This window comes from Anser brachyrhynchus (assembly GCF_964034855.1).
Source record: "Anser brachyrhynchus genome assembly, chromosome: Z".
NCBI lineage: Eukaryota > Metazoa > Chordata > Aves > Anseriformes > Anatidae > Anser > Anser brachyrhynchus.
This window is the reverse complement of record NC_137697.1, coordinates 31,761,489-31,779,262: the sequence shown is the minus strand read 5'-3', so window position 1 is coordinate 31,779,262 and position 17,774 is coordinate 31,761,489. Positions and strand designations below refer to the sequence as shown.

The 17,774-nt window shown below is 40.9% G+C and overlaps 1 protein-coding gene across 1 annotated transcript in view; it reads right to left on the bottom strand.

The window, feature by feature from the left end:
* The window catches only part of LOC308185858 (ADAMTS-like protein 1), a 203,742-nt gene that overhangs the window by 24,051 nt on the left and 161,917 nt on the right, over positions 1-17,774 (bottom strand). Inside the window, exons 21-23 of the mRNA XM_080574482.1 lie at positions 13,916-14,044; positions 7,612-7,791; positions 5,740-5,874 (exon numbers count right to left, since the gene is read on the bottom strand). Of these exons, the coding sequence (XP_080430608.1) occupies positions 5,740-5,874; positions 7,612-7,791; positions 13,916-14,044 (444 nt within the window). The remainder of the gene's footprint in view (positions 1-5,739; positions 5,875-7,611; positions 7,792-13,915; positions 14,045-17,774) is intronic.

The following is a 17,774-nucleotide window of genomic DNA, read 5'->3' as shown; positions in this document are numbered from 1 at the left end:
TCTGTGCAACTCATGCAGCTTATCTGCAACAAAATATTTAGATAAAGCAGCACATGCCAAGAAACAATGTGCTGCTAAAAGCAATCAAAATACACTCTCCTTCCTCTTGTTTTTTCCTTCATTGTGACCTTTCATATGTACTCCTACATTTCTATATTCTTAGAAATATTAATTCCTGACCTATCTTCCCATGTTCCTGGAATTTTCTTCACTTAAATGTAATTCACCTTTATAAAGCTTCAGTTTTCACTATGCCACGTAACTGCAATGATCGTAGTATTCTTCTGTGCTAAGATAAGGAAATATTTTTGTGTTATATTTTGCATCTTTTGATAAGTCAACAAAGGTTTCCAATGAAGTTACATCAAATTTATGAAATTGTAGTGAATTCCTGCCAGTTTGTAAGATTTTCAGTTTCTCACTGGAATGTTTTCACATACAGGACACCATAAGCTTGAACCTAAATGAAAACAAAAATTCTTTATAGCCCCAAACCCTTTTCTGCACAACTGTCAGAAGTCGTGAACACTGGGTCATACAATTTTGATTTTGCCAAATAAACATTTAAAATGCTCAGGACCCATGGAAATGTGTTCAGGGAGTTGCGTCAAAGAATTCACTGATACTGGTAGCATAAATAAAGAAAATCTACTGAAAATACATGAATTTAGGATGTTCTTGAGTTCAAAAAGATAATTCCATGAATTAATCAGGCCTTATAAAAGTCATATGGTAATGAATATTGTTAAAAAACAGAAATTATTACTATGAAGCAAACATAGGATATATATATACGTATGTTATTTATTTATTTTCTGAGGAAAAGGGCAATGTCTCCCATAGCTGTTTCACTTAACATTCAGGAAAATTGTAATGAAAATTAAAAAAGAAGTCTCAAACCCAGAAACGTTCATAAGATTAAGATCTAACCTGAAAGTTTTCCAAAGAAATGTCACTTCAAAAATTTACTACTGTTTCTATGCGTGTGTGTTATAAAGCCTGTGTGTGCCTACCATAAACCGAGGATGTTAGAAAGCAGGTGACTGTCTGCCGCTCATCACTGACTGTCAGTTCCCACTACTGTCAAAACCAGAAATAATTCTGAGCTGATGGGTGCTCTAGCTCCTGCTTTGAAGTAAGACATGGCATTCAGATTTGTGATCTGCAGATTACACAGAAGTGGGTATTATACAACCTGGCAATGAACATGAGGTCTGGGGAGGAATGCAGAACTATATACATCCTTCCAACAGTTGCAAAAGAGCAGTGTAAACAGCAGTCTATGCCACTGTCTACACTATGCTTTCTAACCAGATGATATAATGAATTGGCTGGATGGTTGCACTCTAAGAATTGTGGTCAATGGCTTGATGTTCGGCTGGAGATAAGTGACAAGTGGTCACCCTAGGGCTGGTATTGGGACCAGCACTGTCTAACATCTTTGCTGGCAACATGGACAGTGGGATTGAGTGCACCCTCACCAAGTTTGCCAATGACACCAAGGTTTGTGGTGTGGTTGACACCCTGGAGGGAAGGGATGCCATCCAGAAGGGCCTGGACAGGCTTGAGAGGTGGGCCTGTGTGAACCTCATGGAGTTCAACAAGGCCAAGTGCAAGACCCTGCCCCACAGTTGAGGGCAATCCCAAGCACAAATACAGTCTGGGCAACGAGAGCAGCCGTGAGGAGAAGGACCTGGGGGTGTTAGTGGATAAGAAGCTCAACATGAGCCAGCAATGGGCACCTGCAGCCCAGAAAGCCAACTGTATCCTGGGCTGCATCAAAACAAGCGTGGCCAGTGGGTCAAGGGAGCTGATCCTCCTCCTCTACTTTGCTCTTGTGAGACCCCACCTGTATTCAGCTCTGGGCCCCCCAGCACAAGAAGGACATGGATGCATTACAGTGAGAGTGAGTCCAGCAGAGGATCACAAAGATGATCAGAGGGCTGGAGCACCTCTCTTGTGAAGACAGGCTGAGTGAGTTGGGGTTGTTCAGCCTGGAGAAGAGAAGGCTCTGGGGAGACCTTATAGCGGCCTGCCAGTACCTAAAGGGGGCCCACAAGAAAGCAGGAGAGGCACTCAGGGAATGGAGTGATAGCACAAGGGGGAATGGCTTTAAACTAAGAGAGGAGAGATTTTGATTAGATGTAAGGAGGAAATTCTTTCATATGAGGGTGGTGAGGCACTGGCACAGGCTGCCCAGAGAAGCTGTGGATGTCCCATCCCTGGAGGTGCTCAAGGCCAGGCTGGATGGGGCTTTGAGCAACCTGGTCTGGTGGGAGGTGTTCCTGACCATGGCAGGGGGGTTGGAACTGTATGGTCTTTAAGGTCCCTTCCAATCCAAACCATTCTGTGATTCTGTGATACTATGATGAGCTTAGCCTAGAAAACTGCCTGAAATCTCAACCCTTTAGAAGTAAAAAATAAAGTAACCAATACAAAATGTTCCTATCAGCTCATGAAAAAAGGTATTTTACGATAGATCTTAATGGGAGCTTTGCTGACTCCATTGGGCAGAGCATGGATGTTTAACAGACTTTTTCTTCTGTTTATATTATAAAGGCACAGAAGTGACTGCTGAAGGATCTTTAACTATGAGCAAGGAAGACCTACAAACCAGACTTCTGTGTTATGGCCCTGATATTTCCCTTCTGCTTATCTGCTAAACTTTATGTAGAAGAAGCCCATAGAAATTGATCCTGGAGAGCAAGTTCACTATTTCAAATGACTGACATGATGGTGGAAGCATTGCACAATTCTACTTATATGTCAGAGAAAATGCATAGGATGTATGATTGTCTGGAGGTTCTAGTCCTTTCCTTTTAGCTCAGCCTGTCAATTGTTGTATTTTATACCATTGTTAATTTCCGCAAGTTCTCAGTTGTAACTTCATTTTTTTGTTGCTATTTTTTTTTCTCTCTCTTTTTATTTTAACTTTTCCCAAGGCACAAAACAATATTTAAAGAAGCTCTGACTCCCATTTTTCCTAAGCCCTGACAAACCCTTATTTGAATTTATCCAGGTTTCTAACTTCATTTTTAACCTCTGGTGTCTCTCCACTCCTTTAACATGTACATTTTCCCAAAGCTCACTTAACACTACTTCACGCTTCAGTCTGTTCATTTACGCATGTCCTATTTTATTCCCTACTCAACAAATTCTCTTATCCTGCAATTTCCGAGGATCAGGTTCTCCTGGTTTCCACTGGGATAGAATTTATTTTCTTCACAGTAGCTGATAAGGTGCTACGTTTTACGATGAAAATAATGTTGACAACACAGTGATGTTTTAGTTGTTGCTGAGCACTGCTTATACAAGGACTTTTCAGCTTCTCATGCTGCCCTGCCAGCAATGAGGCGGGGAGTGCACAAGGAGCTGGTAGGGGACAGAACCAGGACAGCTGGCCCAAACCGGCCAAAGGGGTATTCCATACCATCTGATGTTAAGCTCAGTAAGAGAACTGTGGGGAGCTGGCCAGGCAGGGGTGTTGCTCAGGAAGGTGTAGGTATTGGTTTGCTGGTGGTGAGCAACTGTTTTGTGCATCACTTGCATTGGGTATTGTTCTCTTTCTCCTTCCCTCCCTCCCTCCCTCCCTTCCTCCCTTCCTCCCTCCCTCCCTTCCTTCCTTCCTTCCTTCCTTCCTTCTTTTTTCCTTTTTATTTGCTATTAATTTGCCTTTATCTCAACTACAAGTTTATCTTTTTTAACTGATTATCTCCCCCATCCAGCTGTTGTAGTGGGAGAGTGGGTGAACAACTGTGTGGTCCTTAGCTGCTTGCATGATTACACCACAACAATTTCCAGAAGTCTGTGATAAACTCACACACTATACTGGAAGGCTGTGGGGAGACTAAGTATGGGATAAAACACAGAATCTGTGACTATGATTTATACTGATATGAGTACACTGTAATCTAGGTTTAGATTAAAAAATAGCTGACTTGAGTCCTATTTTTTTTCAGTAATGGTTGTTCTCTTTGTGAATGAAACCAGATTCTTTGGGACAGCTACAGAAAATGTATTCAGACAATGTATATTTTCACTTTCACTTTTTTTTTTTTTTTATTTTTCAACTTTCCATATTTGTACTCGACAAAGCACACTGGTCTGTAGCTTAGTAATTGATTAGATAGCCCATCCCATGCTGTTTTTTTCATTAGGAAAAATCTCTCAGGAACTTTCCTCAGGTTTTAGTAATACAGGCCTCAAACTCAGGTCAGTAAAACTTGAGTGAAGTTGAGGGAATTGCCTCAAGAAGGAATCTGCTTTGCTATTTTGCTATTAAGATTCATGGAGATTTTTACCCCTGAAGTGGAAGGGCAAGGTACAGGGCAACATGGCCAAATAAAATTAGTTTAGAGGTTATACAAAGGCAGGGAAGAACACCCTTTGTCATTTGATTACTGCTTTCAAACAGTCAAATATCCCTGCAACTTAAAGATCTCTCTCTGGAAAAGTGAGAGGAAATGGATGAAACAGGAGCATGACCCAGTCTTAACAACAGTGAATACAATAAAACCTACTCAAAATGATTTATTCGATACTAATAAATACCTTCAGATATTCCCCACAACAAGGACTATTTTACTGCAGTTTTTGTGCAAGCAGAAACGTAATACAGAGCTGCATGCTAAAAGCTATTGCAAATGTACACAGATGTTAGCACTGGGGTAAAGTAAACACCGCAAAACTAAAAACGTAAATAGAAAGCCTCCATTGTGAAAAGAAAATCCTAAAATTAGGATTTTCTAAATGTCAGAAATGTTACTAAATGTTAAAAATAATGGAAGGTACAGAGACCAGAACTTTAAACAATCAGACAGCTACAGACCCTTCGATGAAAGTTTCAGATTCTTACCTCTAAAAAGGTAAAAGATTGTTCTGAAACTGCAAAACTTGATGAGATTTCTCCATATACAGTACCAAGACTGTTGGAGAAGCTGTTTGCCTATCTGAGCCTGATAGTAATTAGAGGCTGAAGATCAGTGTGAGAAAATTAATTTTAAAATAAACATGCCCTGAACTTTAGAAAAGGGTAAGATTCTCTTTGTAAACAAATCACATTCACAGATATGAAAAGAGTTTACAGCCTCTAACAAAACTTGGAGTGTAGAGAAGAGAAAGATATATGGAAAGCAAAAAAAAATAGTGAAGACAGGGAAAACATTTCGTTGGGGATTATTTCCTTATATTGCTTTCTGCACACATTGCTTGTGTGATATAACAAAGAAGAATGAAATGAACAGGATTAAAAGAAAGCTTGTAAGAGTAAAAGCAAGGCTAGAGGGATAGGGAAAACTCTAGAAACTGTTCTGGAGAAGGACTACATACAATACGGATAGCAGACATATGGGAAGACTAGTACACAAATGCAGAAGAAACAGAAAAACAGATCCACAAGCATTTCTTTTCTTAGATCAACTGACTTGCTAGTTTTCCATGTCTTGTGTTGAACAACATTGCCAGCCTTTTAGGTCACAGATTGCTTCTTACAGGGTGTTATGAAGTGTGGCACAATGGAGACCTTACTCTTCATGCAGCATTGGGGCGTAACACTAATAAGAGGACTTTTTTTTTTTTTTAATGAATAAAAAAGAGTTTTCAAGTTCTGAAAACACTCTGACAATTATTATGACTGCCAAAGGACTGTCCCAGTGCTCCATGTCTAGATAATCTAAACCTGTAATGTAAAGAACCCTCTTTAATCTAAAAAAAAAAATAATCATAAAACACTTGACTTACCTATGAGAGCAGAGCTCCCTGGACTGATGGCCATTTTTGTTCCTGAAGGAGAGGTCAACACTGAAGGAGGTCTGGTCCCAGTGCTGAAAAGCACTGCTGTCAAGTCTTCTAGGTTAGGAAGGGGTCGTGGAGGCTCTAGTAACAGATTGGGAAACTGAAGTGATAAGCAACACTATAGCAGAAAAAAAAACACCACTACCCACTGGTGCATTATTGGTCATGTTGCAACATTATCATTTCAAAGGGGCACTCTATGCAACTTCAGGAAATTACTAAAGGTGTGCTTTATTTGATATTAGGTAAGACACTAGAGAAAGTATTAAAATAACATCTAGATCAGTATGGCTACAATAAAAGAAATTATGTCTAAAGGCTACCATGGCATTCTGGGTTGACCATTTTCATATGTAATGAGAGTATGTGGTATCAGGAGATACAGCAGCTTGGAATAAAGGGCAAATTTATACAGCATAGCAGCCTAATCAAATGTCCATGGCAGTCACTGGAAAACTTTTCATGTCTGCTACAGACTGAATCAAGCCCTGACTAAATATGGTTATAACCCTGTCAAATCCTGTGGTATACTTAGGCAGAGCTCCAAAGGACTAAGAGCTCAAAGAGCTCAAGAGGATCAGTCTACACTGAGAACTGCACGATTTAGTCCTTTAGTAACAGTAACACTATTTTAAAAATTGATTGCATTGCCTATCATTCTGAATTCTTTTTGTTGTGGAAATTATAGAATATTTGATTAAAGTGAATGGTGGCCTCATCACTTTTCAATAAGATCACAGCACAAACTGAGCAATATTTCTGCTGCTCAGCATATTCAACACCAGAAGTACATGGATGCTTGAACTATTTATTTCCACCAAGAAACTAAAAATGTGATTTGCCTAAAAGCAAAAGCTTACATAACCCACAGTAACTTTGAACCTTTAAAAAATAAGCCATTTTTAGAGGTCAGAAAAGGACTTAAAAATCTTGTGGGAGTTCTGATGTACAGCCTGAAACCCAGCTGATATTTATTGTAGTTTTATTTTCAACTCAGTTTCTAGAGCCAGTCTGGATTCATAAGGGAATCATGTGAATGCTGTTACAGGGACTTTAGTGTTATCTGTGAAACTGTAAGAAATCTCACTTTAAAACTTCCTCTGGAAGCTCTATCATCCATAAGACCTATGCTCACTCCAGTAATGAAAGATGAGAGCTGTACTGGCTGCTTTAGTGATTTTGTACCAATAACATGGTTTCAAAATTTGACACTTCACTATCAAATGTACTAAAGCATTTACATAGTCTGGTTGGATCATTCATCTTCCAGGCAGGGAGAAATAATAGAGGTGAGTTGCTAGGAAAGGAAAGCCCTTTCCCACACATTCAGTTACCACCAGGTAACACTTCCACCCATATTTCACAGCTGACATTGTCTTTTCAAATCACCCAGACAGGCTTTCTGCCTGTTATTTGGAAACCCAAGAAAAAGTAAACTTCACCCTTCACTGAACTTGGGAAGTGTTTTTTTAAAGTGCACTGTGTTTATGCACCTGTTTGATACGAAATGGGTCAGTACCACACAGCCATGTACCAGAAAGACTGCCAAGCAGAAGCAGAGCACTTCACAGGGAAAAAAGTGGCATCAATCTCATCTCAAGAGAGCCACTTTAAGAAATTGTTAATAAATGCTTTTCTTAGCCAGTAGGTCTGAAAGAGTGAAACCGGATATGTCAAGGCTGGGAGGGGCTGTCCCTGGGTTCAAACATTTTGTCTGTATGTCGTTCCCTCTCTCCATGTTCTCTGATTAATTCTGAAGGCTAATTGTGCCATCAGCCATATTCCTACGGCTTCACATGCAAAATACCCTGAACTTACCAAGAACAAACAGCTGGGAGCTTTCAGTTACCTCCCCACGAAGATTGGCTGCCTTGCAGGAGTATAAACCCTGATCTGCCAGAGAAACATTCGCAATTAGCAGCAACCCATCATGCAGGTGGTGAGCAGAGGACAGCTTGACCTTATTTTTAAACCAAGTAACTTCTGCTTCAGGAACACCTGGAAAAACATTGACAACACGTAACACAAGTAAGATATAGTAGTTGCTGAACAGTGTCACAAAATGCAGACAAAATGTTTAAGACAAAACAATTAAGCTTTTAACATGACTTTCAAGTAACATCTTTTTGCAGTTCAGAACTGTTGAGTCAACTCTTTCACATTGTCTACCTTGTATATCTTAGATACCTCTGAGACAGAGCAGAAGAATTAAAACAGAATTGAAGTCTTCCTTTTTATTCCCTAAGGTTGTACAAGTTAACAGTGAACTCGTCACTCTTAAAAGCAAGTCTATATGGGATCAGAATGAAGGTTAATCTAGCCTAGTATGCTGTCTCCAGCAGCAGCCATAAGCTGGTGCCTCAGGAAGAGTAAGAAAAGGACAAGCATATGCAATGCTTCCTGCTAACGCTCTCCCAGCATCCTCCCATGTTCAGCTTAGGAACTTCCTAAGCCAGAAGTAGTTTCTGTGCATTTAGGAAGCCTCCATGGCTTTCTTTTCTATGAATTACTCCAATCTTCTTTTTTGAATGTAGGCAAACAATTGGCATTTACATCTTCAGAAAAGCAGTTTCACTGATCAAGCGTTCAGACAACAGGTTGTTACAGATTCATAACCCACTACAGGAAAAATTGCTTCCCTTCATGTGCTTTGATCTAAGGTCCCTCTCTATTTGGTGCCCTCTTGTAGAAAGAGGCTCTCGTCTGTAGCTATCAAGACTGCTGCTCTTGCAGTAAAGAGCATTTCCTTGATATACTGATATTTAGTTCAATTGAAATGTATGCTATATCAGGTAATTCAGTGTCACTGACTACTAAACCATTGGTTTATGTGAATAGTACTGGAAGTTTTAATAGATGGGACAGACCTGTGGAGTTGTGCCTGGGAGAAACAGTTATTGTGTGCTACTGTAAAGAGCAGTACATCCTTAATCCTGGTAACTGACGGAGTGTACGGTATCCCATTTGCTGTATCTTCTGTAAGTGGGAATCAGTTAACCACTTTTGCATGAATGTGCAGTTCCATTGTGTTTATTGTAGACTAAAGGAATGTTTTTGGGTAACTATGCTTAAGCTATGTTGCTCACCTAAATCTTTCCCTGCCTTATTTCACAGCAACATGTTTCTATGCCCACCGCGAGTACGTCATCGGTTGTGTATCCACATTACAAAAGAAAAGCCACTCTATTTGTCCGTTTTGTGATCCTGGCACTAGAAATACCTCTGACTGTGCTCACTAAGAATGACCACCCATTTATCTCTATTTATAGTGACTGGTTGATTGCAGGTTCCTCACTAAGCATGTGCAGATGGAAGTGGGAAAGGGTTTTCCCTATTCTTCCACATCAAAGTGTTTTGGCCTTTTTTCCACCTCTTCCAGAATTACCTGTTGACTTTGCCAAGACATCTGGAATGAGTACATCTGAGTTTGGCAGTCAGGAAGGTCTGTAAGGGCAGAGAGTCTCATCCACATTGAGAAATTAGTAGGAAATAGGCTGTAAAAGACTGTAGGATTTTTCTCACCTTTGGTAGTTAATAACACATACTAATCTGAAACCTTCATGGCATACTGAGAGTACCAATTGTTTCTGTCTGTGATGCTGTTTTCCAAATGCTTACCCTTGTTTATGTTTCTATAACTCAACTTTTTTTTTTTAAAGTGTGGGCTGTTGGCCTGTTTCTGAACCCCCAGCTGGGACAGGACCAGTACACGGCTCTCCATCTGGCTTCTACTCTTTGACCTGTGTGGCATGGGTGGGCCGACCACCACTTAAAAGCTCACTCTGATTTTTTCCGGAGCATCCAGGCAGAGTCCTCAAGGGAGTTCCAACAACCCCAGGATAGCAAACAACCCCAAACCTTAAGTTTTTCAAGCCTGTGTGTTTATTATGTTTCCATTGCAAGGAAAGGAAGTTTAAGAGGTGAGTTCTGGAGAGAGGAGAGAAAATGGGGACTCTTCCAGTTCTGCAGTCCCTGAGATGGCACACACACATGCCAGCACTTTTCCTCTCAGTGTCACACTAGTCAAGGGATGATCAACTCTTTCTTGCAGTTTAAACTAGTTACAGTGCACAGATTTTCATATTATGGCTATTGTCAAACTTAGGCATGGAAGTAATAAGTACCTCAGACTGAGATTTCTTCCATTCCCGCTAAGGCTCTTCTTTCTTTCCTTTGAACCGGAAGACATGGGTAGAGCTTTCAAGTTCTTTTTGACAATAATGGAAGGTCAGTGGAAACAGTGTGAGAATAGGAGGGATTAGGAATGCTGAGAGAGGTAAAGAAGGAGGTGAAGGGGCAATGAAAACTGAGGATCTCATATGATCTCAGTTCCCAGGAATAGGGACTTAAAGTAAATAAATATAGACAGGCAGACAAAAAAATAATTTGCTCGTTGCAGAGAGCTCCTCTTAGAGTCTTAGTCCAGAAAGGTAGATTCTTCTTGTATTCACTTCACTAGAAGAACCAACAAGGAATTGTTGTTGGTTTATTACAGCAAGGTAAGGTTCACTGTATTTGTGTTCAGTCTATGAAAGCATTATACCTTCAAGATGTCCAGCATCCCTACAAAACCATTTCTCTGACTGCTAGTTTAAAAAGGGATTTCTTCCTCTGCCTTTTGTGTGAAGTTTCTACACTAAAATGAGAAGTTTTGAAATCAAACCTTACAGCACTTCCTACAGTTTGGCTTACGGAAAATAAGAAGTGTTGTATGTGTCAGGGAGCAGCAGACTCATTTTCTGTTATGCTTCCACCTTTACTGACACATACAGACCTCAAGTATTTCAAGACAAAAATAGGAGGCAGACAGCACACCCATGAGCAAATGCATTATTGCACAGCATTGCCACAAGGGGTAGCAAGAGCATTTCAATCAGTTTTGTTGGATAATGGTGAATGAGCGAGGACAGAAGGCTGAATGTGTTCACTTTGCAGAAACAATCACAGAGACTGAAATTCTGAGAAGTGCCAGCTGGAAACCTCACTTTGCTGGGCAGACAAAACTTTAGGCAGTGAATAGTTACTCACTGTTTATTTTTCTTCAGCTTTCCCTCCATCACTGTGCATGCGTCTAGCACAACAAAGGCTACCTTTGCTTGTATGCAACAAGCAGAACTGTGCACACCAATCAAGATGATTTTGCTAAAACAGGAGCTTTTTGGGAAAGGAAGCATAACAATGCAAGGATCTAGCAGTGATGACTTGTTTCCTGTGCCACTATATTCTGACATATATCAGAATCTGGCACAGCTGAGGAACAAATATGGGTCACAAAGCAAGGCAAGAACTAGAAAAGTACAGCCTCCAGCATACAGATGAAACACACAAGAAAGAAATGCTTAGGAGAGCTGAAAAATCTGAAATCGGAGGGAGAAGGATACACAGGGAAGAATACACAGGGAAGGATGGTTATGTATTTTAAGTCACTCTTTCAAATCTGTTCTGACTCAACAGTGGTTAACGGTACATGACAATTTGCAGACAGGTGCCTCTGTTAGAAGTTTTATGCCTTGAAGGATACCACAGAGAAATGCTCTAAGAATCAGATTTTTTATACAGATTCCTCCTTTCACATCTAATTGCATTGCCAATAACAACTTGGGCCTTGCTGATCAAATCTTCTGGCATCCTAATGAATATCTCCATACTTTAAATGTTGAAGTCACCAAAAGCTTCCTAGTGTTACTCATGTGATCCAAATTGCTCCCACACCCCATTTGGAAGTGAAAGTGCCTAGAGCATTTGAATTGCCCACACTAGAAACTCTGTTTGCTTTCTTAAAATTGGAGAAGATTCTCTAGCTGAAAGTCATAGGCTCTGCAGAGTTGCTAAGTGATTCTGGAGGGGAGTTTCTTTAGGCTCAGTTTTGGAGAAGTCTGGGCTTGACCATAATCTCCTGTGTTTTAAAAATATCCTTTCACCTCCATAGACAGAATGGCAAAGTCATGTCAAGTTAAATGAGACTGATTTTTCAAGCTTAAAGAAAAGCACAGCACCTTTTTCCTCGAGACTATAATTCCAAAATAATTCATATCAGAGGCCAATTAAACCGTAATATACTCAGATGATTCTGCCTTCCCTTGTCTTACAAGTAACATCTGTATATTTCAGTCCTGACCACAGACTTTAACAATACTTATGCCTTTCATAAGAAGTTAAATAGCAATATAAAATTCTTTCCTAGGATCTGGTAATTTCATTCTCTCTTCTTTTTAAGGAACCTTCTTCAGGCTTATCAACACCTGTTGGCAGCAAGTTTCTGTCCCTTAGCCACAAGAGCAGCTTTAGAATATGTTATAACTGATCCTTACATTTAGTGTTTATCATATAAGTACTTATTCTGCTGTCCTGCTGACCCTGTAGTTCTACATAGATTGTCAAGTCCAACTACCTTACCACTTCAGGGCTAACCAAAAGTTAAATCATTTTATTGAGGGCATTACCCTCAATACCTTTGCCTCAATATTACCCTCAATACATTTGCCTCTTGGCCACTGACAGGCACAGGGCATCAACTATCTCTCTAGGAAGTCTGGTCCAGTAAAGGCACACCATCACAGTTAAACATTTTTCCTAATGTCCAGTCTGAATCTCCCATGGTGCACCTACGTGCCATTCTCTTGCATTCTGTCATGGTCTCTGTCCTTGGTTATCAGAGAGAAAAGACTGGCAAAAAGATCTTTGCATATAATCTATCATCATGAATCATACTGATGACTATTTAACAGGAATTATGTTAATTGTTAAAAAACTAGATACGCAACAGGAAGACAGGAAACACGGGTTCTATTCTTAGCTTTGACATGAGCACCCTGACTTTGAGGAAGCCAGCTGACCTCTTCCACTTTATATGTGTGGGAACATATATGGCCTTAATGACCATAATACTTTTATCTACATCTTCCTTGAAAAGCATTGAATATCAGTCTGGTTGCAATAAGAGTCTGAGGAGAGGACAACAGGATTGTTGCACTTACTCCTTCATGAACCTCTAGATACTGTACTTTTCTTTCATTAATCCCACTGCGAGTAATTAATACATTGGTATCCCAGCTCCCAGCCTAGTGTTTGCACAGCTATTGTGCACGTTTTGCTAGAGGAGAGATGACCAAGTAGTGCAAACTCGGTAGGGGTGTGGTTGGCAGCACGTGAAGAAGGAAAACTCACAACCATTGTGTTTAAAGTGAGCAGACAGTTTAAGGAAAGAGGGACATTTGTATGTTTGTAGTGCAGATGCTTATTTGCAATCATCTGAAGTAGCTGCTAGAGAGAAGAAGCTACAGCAAGAGACTTCCTACAAGCCTCCACAGATATTTGTGTAACACTTAAAATGGCTCACTTTGGGTTTTGTAAGCCACTCCCTTCCCCTCCTTTTCCCCCTCTACTATGCATGAAAGTTTAATGAATTAAAGATCTGACCCTGGGTCTTTAGAGATTTCCCATCTCTCTCTCTTTCTCCACCTCTCCATCCCATACCAATACCATTACCACTAACAGGTCAAGACAGCTACAGACAGGAAAGGTCAATCTTTTTTGGTCACCATTGAAAAGAGGCAAACTGCCATTCTAAGAGTGAGGGGCATTCAGTCTTTGGTTGGAAAAAGTTTCAGGGAAAAGCCTGTTTCAGTGGAATTACTCTAAATTCTTGCACTCCAAAATGAAAGAAAAAATCAGAAAAGGACTATACTATTATGCCCTTCACTTGAAAAAAAAAAAAAGGAGTTTGGCAAGAAAAGAAGTAGCTAACTGAAATGTACTTGGAGAGTCCCATCACTGAGGAAATGAGTCAGATCATGCTCCTGTATTCTTACCTTACACACCCAACAGGTAGGAATTCAAATCAGTTTTTTTGTATCCTCAATACACTGTGTATCTCCAACAAAGATACTTGTCATTCCATCTCAGACCAGCTTTCTTAAGACCCTACACTTTTCTTGGTGGGATTGATAAAAGGAGGACAATTTCTATGTTAAAAATTAATGAAAGCAAAGAATTTTGTCTGAGGACTAGGAAGAACTTGTGGTTTCACACAGTTGCTGTACCTGGAGACACTGATTTAGCAAACAACTCCACAGAAATTCATAGCTGAAAGTGTGGCATGGAAGACCAAGTCATTTCTCACCTGCAACCTGGCAGTTAATGGTAACATTTGCTCTCTGGATTGTTTTCACTGTGCTTCCAATATCAACAGTGACAGCAGGCAACTCAGTGTTGATCACAGTAGCTCTTGATGCCTTTATTAGTGGCTTTCCTGTATAAAAGAAGCACAACAGTTTATCAGACCCAGCACACTAGACTCACACAGGACAGCTGGACTTGTACACTCTGTATGAATATATATATGAATATATATATTCATATATATATATATATATGAATATATATATGTCCTATATAGGACAGGTGGATAAGGGAAAACATAGAAGTATGTGACCACCTGCTCTTTATAATATTATAATGGCACTGGATTCTATGGGAAAAGCTGTCTTGAGAGTAAAAAAAAAAAAAAAAGAAAGGATACTTAGTGCAGAGGCCGAACAACATTAAAGTCATGTGGACACATATGAGAACCAGCTGAATCAATAAACAGCAGTACAACTGGAACTGCAGCAAGATGTTTGCCTAATACTGCAACCAAAACACCACCCTTTGCCAAAGTCCAAACATAGTACAAAGAAGCCTGGGTGATGGCTACATGCACATTAGCAGTGCTGGATGTTTGGAGCAACGTCCAAGCTGTTTCTATACATCAATCATGTCTTCTTTAACCTATAGTGGAACCAATGGCACTGGGAAGACTTGACTGTACCCAAAAGGTTTTCTCATAATGGCTGGTATAAGAAGACAAGCAAGATCTTCTCCATCAGATAACCAGTTTGCTCTATCTAAGGCCTGTAGTAACAGTTTTATGCATTGTATATCTCTAACAAAGATACCTGCTTCACCTGCAAAAAACATTTCAGATTGTTTTCAGTGTGCTTCCAACATTGGTGACTGTGAACAAGTGGGTCAAGGTGTTCCCCTGCTGTTGTGCCTGTCTGTGTGGGGTTAGCTACGGAGTTCGCCTTCAGTGACTCTAGGAGACTTCTACAGATTATACTGTAGGGGTACCGTAAAGGCATGCCAATATGACAAAAAACTCAGAGATACCCAGGCTTAGCTCTGAGAGAGGGGAACGAAGTAGCAGAGGTGGCATACTTGTGTTAAGGCAACCCTCTCTCCCAGCCAAAATGCTTTGCAGGCAGGATGTTGGCAGAAGGGGAACAGGATGACAACATTGCTTTAAATTGTGCAGGGCTGGGCTATTTTTGTCTCAATGCTGTATTTTCAAATTCATCTTTATCCAAAAATCTAGAAACACATTTTTTTCCCCTTTAAATAGATGATCAGATACAAAACAGGATCAAATGTTTTCATTTGACTCTAGAAGTTGGAGGTTTAAGGCTAATGTCTCCCCCACGTTTCATTTGTCCATTAATTTGGAGGTAAGCAAGGAAGAAAAGCTGGAGGTGAGGAAAAGAATTTGGTTTCATTGAGATCATGCAGAGTCCTGAAAGTTTAATTCAGCCTAAAGTATTATTATTTTTTTCCATAGAGCCATATTTCCAGGACTTTTAAAAGATGTTTTTCACTTGGAATTCCTGTCATATCAGTCTATATATATATGCATATTTTACTTTCTGTGCCTTTAATGATTAAGAACAGTAAAGTAATATATTACATTTTATTGCTGAAATATTTCCAAAAGTTTTGATGTCTAAACCATAAAGGAAGAAAAATTCTCTAGTTATTCTCCAGTTATCCATCAGCCTTTTTTTTTCCTGATTGTGTTCCACAATCTCATCAAAAGATTAAAAGTCTGTTAGCTGCTTAACCAATAAAAGAGTATCAAACTATTGAAAAAAATGGAAACACAGTCCACTGTCATTCTTCCAGGCATGTGCTAAACTAATCAGTAAATTCTTCAATGAACTAAGGTTTCAGTCCCAGTCCTGATTCATCTAAAGGTGGTCTCAGCTTTCCAATTTTTCTTTGAAAAAGTATTCCCATTATGCCAAAATGTGTTTTGTTCCAAAAACTACTCAGTATCTCATTTTGATGTTTATGGCCTAATTTTATAAGAGGTTCAGCTCTTTACCTTGGATGGGAGATGAAAATGTATAGCAGCTCCTAAGCAGAGTTCAGCTTGAGTCTGGGATGCATGAATATTAATTCATCTAAGAAAGTTAAACTACAGCCTTGACAATTATAACAGAAAAGCTATTGGTCTTCCTCTGCCACAGCTGCAGGAGGCAGTGAGAGAGGCTGTGTAGAATCAGGGAGGCTGAGGAGGAGTTAGCTGGATTCTAGCACGGTCTGCAGGGGACCCACAGCCCACAGCCAAACAGCCTGAAACTCCCTCACCCGCACTCACTGGAGGGAGGGGGCTCAATAAAGCTGGAGAGCAGAAGCTGGCAACAACAAGCACCAGCAGGAGGAAGAGTTTCCCCCAGAGCCTGAGGTGCCCTTACAGAACTGCTTCACCCCCCTGCAGACTGGAAAGGGAAGATCCATTGCTGGGTGAGTGGAGCTGAGTAACACAGCCCAGTCTGCTCCCCGCGTAACAACCAATCCAACTAGGAAAAGAAGATGAGTGATAGTGGCAGGAGTCTTTCTTCTGAGAGGTACAGAGGCATGGATCTGACCATCTGCCGACCTAATCTGCTCTTGAGAGAAGTCTGCTGCTTAACAGGGGCTTGCATTAGGGATGTTACCAAAAGACTACCAAGCCTTGTACAAGCAAATGACTGTTATCCTGTCAAACTGAGGTGCAAGAGGGAAATGCAAGGGCAGTTGAAGCAATGAGATGTTGCCTGGGAAGAGTACAGAAATACTGTCCAGATGTGCAGGGATGGGACCAGGAAAGCCAAGGCACAGATGGAACTAAGCATTGTAAGGGATACAAAAAATAACAAGAGGGGATTCTTTGGGTGCCTTGACCAGAAAAGAAGGCCAAGAAGAGTGTACGCCCTCTGACAGACGAGCAGGGAGCTCTATCAGAGGTGCTCAACAACTTCTTTGCTTCAGTCATCACTGGCGGTCAGGCTTCCCATATCTCTTTTTTCCCTGAACCTGTAGGCGAGGGCTGGGGGAGCAGAGTCCCTCCTACTGTAAGTGAAGAGCAGGTTCGAGACCTCCTGATGAAATTGAACAGGTACAAGTCCATGGGGCCTGATGACATGCATCCCAGGGTCCTGAGGGAACTGGCTGATGGATCTGCCAAGCCTCTCATATTTCAAAAGTCACGGCAGTCAGGTGAAATCGCCAGTGACTGGAAAAAGGGAAATATCACTTCCATTTCTAAAAAGGTCAGAAAGGAGGACCTGGGGAACTACAGACCAGTGAGCCTCACCTCTGTGCCTGGAAAGGTCATGGAACAGATCCTCCTGGAAATAATGTCAAGGCACCCTGGGGTAGTTGGTTTACAAAAAGCTCAACATGAGCCAGCAATGTGTGCCTGCAGCCCAGACAGCCAACTGTGTCCTGGGCTTCATCAAAAGCAGTGTGGCCAGCAGGTCAAGGGAGGTGATTCTCCCCCTCTGCTCTGCTCTTCTGATATCCCACCTGGAACCCTGCATTCACCTCTGGGCCTCCCAGCACAAGAAGGACATGGATCTATTACAGTGAATCAAGAGGAGGGTCATGAAGATGATCAGAGGACTGGAGCACCTCTCTCTCCTGTGCAGACAGGCTGAGGGAGTTGGGGTTGTTCAGCCTGGAGAAGAGAAGGCTCCAGGGAGACCTTATAGTGGCCTGCCAGTACCTAAAGGGGGCCTACAGGAAAGCAGGAGAGGGACTCTTTGTCAGGGAGAGGTATGATAGGAAAACGGGGAATGGCTTTGAACTAAGAGGGGGAAGATTTAGATTAGATGTAAGGAGGAAATTTTTTCCTATGAGGGTGGTGTTGCACTGGCACAGGTTACCCAGAGAAGCTGTGGATG